The sequence below is a fragment of the Electrona antarctica genome (genome assembly GCF_951216825.1).
Source record: "Electrona antarctica genome assembly, chromosome: 9".
Lineage (NCBI taxonomy): Eukaryota > Metazoa > Chordata > Actinopteri > Myctophiformes > Myctophidae > Electrona > Electrona antarctica.
In genome coordinates, this window is record NC_136790.1 from 10264250 (window position 1) to 10273934 (window position 9685).

Here is a 9685-nt window from a genome sequence, read left to right on the forward strand (position 1 = left end):
GGGAGCTAGGATGAGCGGGCCGAAGGCCCGCGAAATTCTAGTACTATACACTAGAGTATAGTGACATGCCTCAGTATGTATTCTGCAAATAACCGCCATCATAAATCACATGAAAATATACACAATATATATAATACAAAGCATCATATTTGAAAACAAAGTTAACTAAGTAAGGAACAACTGTGTGTGTGTGTGTGTGTGTGTGTGTGTGTGTGTGTGTGTGTGTGTGTGTGTGTGTGTGTGTGTGTGTGTGTGTGTGTGTGTGTGTGTGTGTGTGTGTGTGTGTGTGTGTGTGTGTGTGTGAGAGAGAGAGAGAGAGAGAGAGAGAGTTAGAAAGCGCAGCAGGCCTGTTGACAAGGATTTCCTCATCATTAGCAGTACACATTGTACTCAACACAGCTTGTAAACAAGCAGTCACATGACAAACTTTTATTTCATTTTAATGGCATAACTCACAGCGGTATATTTTTCATAGCTGTTTTTGTTCTATACCAGAGGTATAGAACTATGCAGTGTCTGTTTTATCAAACTTTGCTTTCTCTTCCATTTCTGACTGATTGGACACATGTTGCAGACAAGTCATGAAGAAAGAGTACAAAAGTTGTAGTAGAATAATTATAAGAGAGTGGGGTTAAAGGACCACTTCACCACTTTTCAACATATCTTCATATAATTGGTCCTCACTAATGTTCATGATAAAACACCACCATCTTTTCCTACTCAGTCTGTCTCTCATAGGAGGGCTTTGGGCAGTTCGGACACCCGTCCACCAGTGACATCATCATTAGGCAGATTTTTTTTTAAAACAAGATTTGTTTTAAAATATATTTAGATTTTTATTATCGTGAGAACGATGGCTTCAACTTTTGCATTGCAACTTTTCAGGAAAAGAAAGCCTGCCGTTTCTATTAGCTTGGATTCACCATCGATGATGTCACTGGTGGACGGGTTTCTGAACTGCAGCCTTCCTATGAGACACAGACTGAGTAGGAAAAAATGGTGGTATTTTATCATGAACATTAGTTAGGACTAATTATAGGAAGAGAAGTTGAAAAGTGGTGAAGTGGGCCTTTAACTGAGATGGCAGATTTCGCCAGGAATCTGAATCCTGCATGCTTACTGCCATAATAAATACATTTCCCCTTGTTTATTATTCTGCATTTTTTAATGAAGATATTCATTAGGACATATGGCATCTTGGAATGAGCCGTGAAAGCGATTCAACTGTACCACGCACCAGACAGGGCAGAACATGTCATCTAACTGTGATCATTAATTTTATGTTGAGAGAATAGTACTGCCGTAGCAGACAACCCGCAGCACTCCAGGTTCAAACAAAATCCTTATAGGTGCAAGGCTCGAAGATATAAGTAGAGATGAAGAAAATGCCAGCACTCATTGTATGTCCTTTTGCATGATTTTATTTAGATTTACCTCTGAGGCTGAAAAACGGACGCGTTTCGGCCTGTATGGCCTTCCTCAGCGTTTGTCGACAAACACTGAGGAAGGCCATACAGGCCGAAACGCGTCCGTTTTTCAGTCTCAGAGGTAAATAAAATCATGCAAAAGGACATACAATGAGTGCTGGCATTTTCTTCATCTCTAATTCATTTTACGTACCTACGCAACTACGGTGCATTCTGATGAATAAGAAACAAGAGATTAGGGGTGCAACGCATAATTGAATGAATCAATTTAATCTATTATTAAATGAGCTAATCGATCATTGAATATTCAACAAGATAGCGGATTAATAATCTATCACTATTTTGGGCATGTTTTACAGGTGAACATTTTCGAAATAAATATCAAACACTTTGAATGACAGTGAAAATATCTGATCTACAAGCTCTACACGTGAGCTGGTAGATCAGCTATATGTTCACTATATGAGCACCACACCGTGCAATGATTGACAATAATATAAAAAATCTAATACATATAGAGGGTATGTGCATGCATGAAGTGACATGAGTGACAAATCGAGTGGCAAAGTGAGTTTAACGTAGTTCAATGCAATCAGATAGGACTTTTCTGTATGGACTTATGGGCTGTCAAGGCCAGAATGTACCTTTTTGCCACTCAGTAGGCCTTCCCACATATATATATATCATGGACAGCCCTAACAAGGGGTGAGCAGGGGGAGTGGACCATATAGTGCAGTCTAATGAGAGGAGGACCTCCAAGTGAACCTTCCTTTGTTTAAATGATCCCCAGGAGATTGATGGCTAAACTGTGAAGCCAGCTGACTCATTCAAGTCCCTCTGTAGTTTGTACCGCCCTCACACATCACACTCCATCAAGCAACTGCCAGCGCTGTGACAGTCCAAAGAGCACCTTGTGCGAATAGTCAAATTGAAATCATTGTCTTCGACTGAAACATTTGCATGTTAATGCATGCTCGAATGCCCCCGCCCCCTGTCAAAAACAGCTAAAATCCCTAAAACGAAAGAAAGTAGCAAATGAAAAAAAAAGAACACTCATCTTTTACTTTTTCTAATAACAACCTAAAACATGAACCTTGGTTGAAAAAAACTAAAGTTGTCCTTTAAATGGAGGAATGTGCATGTATGGTGCTTTTTGTAATTGTCGATACAAATTAATTGTAGAGATTTTAGTTGTTTTTATATTTTCTGTTATTTATTTTTTACTCTTATTGTCTCTGATCTGTGACCTTATATTTCTCTACAGTAGAGAAGAGAGAGAAGAGATTTGTTTCTGACTAAATCAATTAGATATACTGTACACCACTTAGCAAAAAGATAATCTATAATGGCTGAATGGGAGCACCCTCGCCTGCTCTACCACATACAGTAGTAGCCAGGCTACAGTAGACTGACAGTATTCAGTGTATTGCAAATGTCCTGCTGTCGTTCCCTTCTGTCCTCATACATTCAACTGAAATAAATGCCAAGAGAATCTTTCCAAGGAAGCATAATGTAAATGCTATTTACATGCTATTTACATTATGCAGAGGGGTCCCATTGTGATGCTGATGACAAGCAGGCAGATAGTGGCCCCACCTGGGCACACTGATCCCCCAGGCCTTATTAATAACAAAGAAAAAGAATAAAATGCAAAGGAGAGAGAGCCATGGCAGCAACTTGTTCCTGCATCTTAAATGCTGTTAACCCAAAGAACACAAGAGCAACAAAACAACTAGTTAACATATTTCATATTGAATCATGGATGGGCCTCGCAGGTTCATCCATGTGTATCACAGATTAAGCTTTTCTCTACTTTTTTTTTAAACGTCGTTTTTAAATCGTCTCTCGGATCATGTTAAAAAAAAAAAAATCAATGAGTGCCAAAATCAGTTGTTTACAATAAATGCAGTTCAAAAAGCATCTTAGATGGATGTTAGGTTCTTAGCTTGCTTCTGATCCTTGATGCATTTAATTTATTACCATGTGTTGTTCTTGCTTACTGTAAATCGCTCTGGATTAAGAGCGTCTGCTAAAATGCCTAAATTGGAAATTGGAAACATTGAACATACATAAACCTCTTTCTATTTGGGGATTAGTATCTTAAAGAGTACATACAGATGTCCCACGTTGTTCATTGATGCTTCGACATTGCACACGTACTGCTGACGTAAACATGTCATTTGACTGGGGATTTACTGTCATCTCATCGTCTTGTCCTCAGGCAAGAAAGCAATGAAAACATCAGATACTATACTAGTCTCAAATCCAGTATTACTATTGGCAATTAAGTTAAATTGAGCTTCAAACTGTGACAACCTACATTAAGAGTGCATGTGTATGCTGTGGAGATTTTGCACGCACATTCCGTAAGTCATTGTATGTGTTCGACAAGAGCAGCCGTATAGAGCCTCACAGCATGTATCACTCACTATGAGCAAATGAGCTCCAGCTCAGCTTCAGGGCAAAGAATGACCTGTCTTCTGTGAATAGGGATACTGATTCTGACTCACTGAGCAGGTCTCCTTAGCCACAAGGACAAACGTGTTTTATTGAGCACACAAAATACAAGATGCTAACCTATATTTGTATATGCACTTATAACTAACTATAAGCAACATGGAATATTGTTATAATGGGTTCAATGTCTTGCTCAAGGACAGTTCAACAGGAAGCCAGGAGGAGCTGGGGCTCAAACCAGGAGTCACCTACTGAGCTACCCGTAACTCCCGCAACCCTCGATAGGGTCTCGAGTCCGACCCACAGTTTTTGCACCAAACTGTGTGCACCAGAATACAAATATCCTGAGACCTGAGAGTTAAATACAATTTGTGAACAAGGAGCAGCCTCTGTTTTCTCCGTTTTGAGGCCACAGACTGCCAGGCCTCCAGACTGTCACGTTGCCATACCACCCACTTCACAGGAGCTGACTGCCAGAGTCGAGAACGTGTTTGTGCATCATAGAGTGTGTGATCTAAACACAAACACAAACTGACACATCAGGAAAAACAGGGAAATAAAGAAAGAGGAAAAAAAAGTAGAACCATGTTTTAAAAAGAAAAGAAAAATGATTATCTGTCATTCTTCAGTTATGTATACACTCAATCAATATTGTGCATTTCAGTGAAAAATACCAATAACCTTTAGGTGCATGACTTGAATCTCATCACCACCAGTAAGAGCTAGAAGCCTTATTGACCGGCCTTCTTCCCATTAACTTAATGGCAGGGTGGTAACTAGGTGCAATTTGCTTGCCATTGACAGATACATCCAAACAGAAAAGTCCTATCTGACTGTATTAAACGAAACGATGTCAAGCTCACCAACATTGCAGCTGTACGAAAAGCTTTTGTTTCATAAAAATCCATTGTAGACATATGAGCTACTTTCTGTCTGAAATTCCGTTCAGGTGATTATTTTTCTAAGTGGTTGAGTTTGGAAGTGCTCGTTGGATATCATTCAACCACCTGTTTTGAATTTGCACATAATGCAGGATTCAGCAGGATGTTGCTTTACAGATGAACTCCCAAGGACGGAGTTTGTGTGTGTATGTGTGTATGTGTGTGTGTGTGTGTGTGTGTGTGTGTGTGTGTGTGTGTGTGTGTGTGTGTGTGTGTGTGTGTGTGTGTGTGTGTGTGTGGAGGGGGCGGGCCAACATTAACATGAAGTTCACTTTGGTTGTTACTTGTTAGTGTTATTGCTAAGACAAAGGTCTACAACATATGATGCTAACAATGTCTTTGAGGACAAAAAAATGATTAGTGTAGTATTATTTGCACAATCGTTCCATGTTGGATTTTCAATAGTGTAAATTGGCGATCTACAAGCTCAACACGCGTCACGTCGCGTTTTGAGCTTGTAGATCGGCAATTTCCACTATTCATATAGAGTATAAAGTTAATAGATTATCTAAGCACCTTTGTTTGCGAAGCCTGAAAGCCTAACAGATATTCCATATTTATTCAAATGTTCCCATGCTCAATGCCAAAAACATAATTAAATCGTTAATCGTAATTATTATGAATTAATTCATGAATTCATTATTGTTCTGAGGTGTTTGAAGTGTCTGATGTCAGCGGCGCACCATGTTGTCTTGGTTCCCCAGAATTGTCTGTACTGCTGCAATGAATGTTACACCAATGTGTTTTATTATAAAGTTGAATTGAAATTAAATTGTTTCAACTGTATTTAACTAAATTATTCTGCAAGTGAGGACACACACACACACACACACACACACACACGAACATGCACGCATGCACTCATGCATGCATGCACACACACACACAGCAGTGACAGTTTAGCAACATATTTAGCAGTGTGGAGCTGTATAAGGGTCAACAGTCCAATCAGTCTAGTTGTAGGCAGTCAGCAAACATAATGCTGCCTCTGCTCATGTTGATTTTGAATCGGATGGGGATATGGGGATGGTGACAAATTATGGTTTGCAACAATATGCTTCCTCCTCTGACAAGAAGATGGCAGAAAAACTCAAAACTCAATTCACTCCAATTGCAGCAACTTCAGAGAACGATACAGTAGGCCAGGTAATGAACTGAGAAGGTACAATATGGTTGATTGTGGCATGTATGATTTCAATAAGACAAACATACATTTGAAAATGAGCTGCAATACCAGTGACAATGCTCACACCTGGACAGTAATCTTCCTGCACATAGTGTGTACTGTACATGCTACGTACATGCTTAGATTTTGGGCATCAAGACCTGACAGAACTGGACTACGCGGATGACATCAGCCTGCTCTCCGACCACGTGGAACAAGCTCAGGAGCTCCTGAACAGAGTGGAGCCCGAGTGGGCCGCCGGGCTGAACGCCAAGAAAACTGAAGTGCCCCAGAGTAGAGAGTCTCTTGAGATCAACAGGGTGAACATAACATGTTGACACCCAGGTCAATTGTGAGAGAAAGAGTGGGTTTGGGAGGCGGTATTGTTAAGTCATATACTTCTTGTATGACAAATTGGCCGATCTACAAGCTCATAACGCGTTGTGTTGCAACAATATATCGGTCAATATATTCTCCCACTTTAACTTGGGACCCCTATTAGAATGGCAATGTACATGAGCAAAGTAATGAAAAAGGGTGTTTGCCTGCAAAGAAGACTTGGTTTCTGGGAAAAACATGTTGTTTGTTTGTCCTTAGTGCATTCAAAGACAAAAAAATCGTAAAACACTGCGACGAAAAACAGTCTAAGTCCACACTATTTATCCATAATGTATAAATGATAGATAAGGGGTCAGGACAACGAGGCCTTTTCGTGGAGGGGTCAGAATGAAATTTGGACTTAGACTGTTTTTCGTCTGTGGTACTTTATTGTTAATGAATTCTCATGAGTGCATATTTCATTGCCTTTGTTTTGCAACAAGCATAGACCAACATTTCTTGGTAATTGCTGTAGAGGTGTGTGCACTGACTGGAATTGAATACCGGAGAACTCGCCAGTTTACCAAGTCGTCTTCATCAATGTCTTCATCATTATGCTAACATTCTGTCTTCATCAGTGTAGTATGTCAAACTCACAGATGTTATAGTTCATTTCCAAAGTGATCCAATTATTTTGTGCAATTAAATGGTCAGCTAGACGATGATAAAAAGTAGTAGTATGTGAATATCAATGATAAGTACCATTTCAGGAATTGTTTACTAATGAATTACATTGTTTCTGTACTTTGATGTTTAAACTTTTAGCATTCCTACTTTCTCTAATGTTAACTCTAAACAACTATCCTCTCTCTCTCTCAATTCAATGCAATTTAAATGAAGGTGAAGTAAAACTAAAATGCACTAAATCGCGGCGAGTTGGTAAACTGGCGAGTTCTCCAGATATCCCCTGCCAATAAACTGTGCTTAAATCTTTTCTTATTGTGATCCTTCACATTTGCCAGCGGACAATTTGGCATGTGTTATACAATCTGCTTAGGTTAGAGGAAATAACTTTATCTAGCAGAACAAACAGCTCAACCGTAACAGAGAACGTAGGCTTATTCATTTTGTCACACTTGTAGCTCTCATCGCAACGTCTTGGGTTCTGGGCCCATCACCTGTCACCACCCGCTTTCCTGTCCCTCTCTTCTGTAGGCTATTATTGAATGAAGCAGCTACATGTATGTATACAGCTTGAAAAACATCCCATATCGTTCTGAGGTCAATTCACAGTTTTTCAAGACTTCTTGTGTGGTGTGGCCAAGATTTAGCAGATGCAGCAGCTATTATACCTTATGATTCATTGTAATGTCCTTCTCCAGCGAAACAGCAAAAAAACAAAAACAAAAAAATAACAATAACGAGGGAACGATTTGGGTTTCTCTGACAGACTGTGTGTGTGTGTGTGTGTGTGTGTGTGTGTGTGTGTGTGTGTGTGTGTGTGTGTGTGTGTGTGTGTGTGTGTGTGTGTGTGTGTGTGTGTGTGTGTGTGTGTGTGTGTGTGGAGGGGGCGGGCCAACATTAACATGAAGTTCACTTTGGTTACTTGTTAGTGTAATTGCTAAGACAAAGGTCAGTTTCCTATTCATTGTGAATGGAGCAGTAGGCAGTATTAGTTGTGACACAAATCTACTATTTAGAAATGTGTTTCTCTTGTCAGCACTTAGAGATTTGGTTTTTAATGTGCATTTATCATCATTATCAATGTTACTACACATCTCTCTAACATAATATCTATTGCCACTGAGCATAATCAATAATGAAACAATACCTGATAGCAGAGCCAGGGATGGATTAACCCCCACCAGGGCCCCTGGGCCGGTAATTCTTGCAGGGCCCCCATAGCGTGTGTGCGCGCAACATTTTCGTGTTTTTATCATTTTTTGGACCAAAATTTAACAAAATCAATGGCCAATGAAGGGCCCCAGACACCCTTTTCAGGGTGTCAAACCTAGTACCCCGCGTCCTTCCCCGAAGGGCCCCTGAGAGCCAAGGGCCCCTGGGCCACGGCCCCACTGGCCCAATGGCTAATTTGTCCCTGAGCAGAGCATTGATTCAGTGGGCTTGCGGAGGTAGCCTGGCTAATAAGGGGCACTTATAAACTCTTTATCATGTTATATATGATGATGTTCTGGCACGAGGTTGTCAGTCAGTAGAACTTGTATACTGCATGCCTACGGGGCAATGCACTTATGCAAGACCTACTACAAAGGGTGGGCCTGGACCATACATGTATAGTGTGCATCAGTGATCAGTCTCAGAACCACTGAATGTCTCCACACACACACACACACACGCACACGCACACACACACACACACACACACACACACACACACACACACACACACACACACACACACACACACACACACAGAGAGAGAGAGAGAGAGAGAGAAGAGACCTCTAACTGTCTACAATGTAGGGGGGGGGGGGGGGGGCATGAATGCTTTTTCTGAGGCCTTTGGCAGTTTCCCCCCTCACATAATTGAGCTTTTGACTACTTTACAGGGACAGTAAATTCTAATTAAAAATGCACGACATATTGATCAGCAGCTGATGAGGAATACATGGTCACTGACTGGTGTCAAAATGAATGCCATGCACAGACGAAAAACAGTCTAAGTCCACACTATTTATCCATAATGTATAAATGATAGATAAGGGGTCAGGACAACGAGGCCTTTTCATGGAGGGGTCAGAATGAAATTTGGACTTAGACTGTTTTTCGTCTGTGGTACTGGAGCCAATTTTCATTCAAATAGTGATATCACCTCAACATAGGATTTGGTGCTTCTTTGGCCACCCTATATGAGCAACAGTTAGTGTGCTGGAGATAGAAGGCATGCCTACAGACAGTATATGAGTTTACAATGCCTTAGGTTGTACGTATAGCGTAGGTTATTGGAGTTTGGTCTGAGACTCTGAGTGATTCTTGCGATCTGGTTTCCACACTGATCTTACCTTTTGCTGTCGTCTAGCCATGTCAGTCGGTTGTTTTGCGTTAAATGGATATGCAATGCAGCGCATGACAAACACGTAAAGCTGGAGTCTCTTTTTCCTTTCCTCCTCTTCCCTCTGCATTTTCTCCAGGTCCTCTTTCTCTTTGTCACTGGCCACGGATGGGCTGGGGCTGGAGGGTCGGCCGCTGCTCCCTCGGCTCGTGGGCTGAAGCCCACCGCCGCTGTCCGTGGCTCGGTTTGGTGACACCCGAGCAGCTCCGCCGTTCTTTGGAGCCGTAACCTCTTTCCTTTCTACTTCTACAATCTCTTCCCCTTCCTCCTCACTGGAAGACGGGTCCAACATGTTGGTATTTGA

General features: G+C 41.1%; 1 protein-coding gene across 1 annotated transcript in view; it reads right to left on the reverse strand.

Annotated features, from left to right (window-relative positions):
* Positions 1–9673, reverse strand: part of cadpsa (Ca2+-dependent activator protein for secretion a) — a gene marked incomplete at both ends in the record, with an annotated part of 161672 nt that extends 151999 nt beyond the window's left edge. The window contains one exon of the mRNA XM_079509744.1: positions 9332–9673. Within this exon, the coding sequence (XP_079365870.1) occupies positions 9332–9673 (342 nt within the window). The remainder of the gene's footprint in view (positions 1–9331) is intronic.
* Positions 9674–9685: the final 12 nt, after the last annotated feature.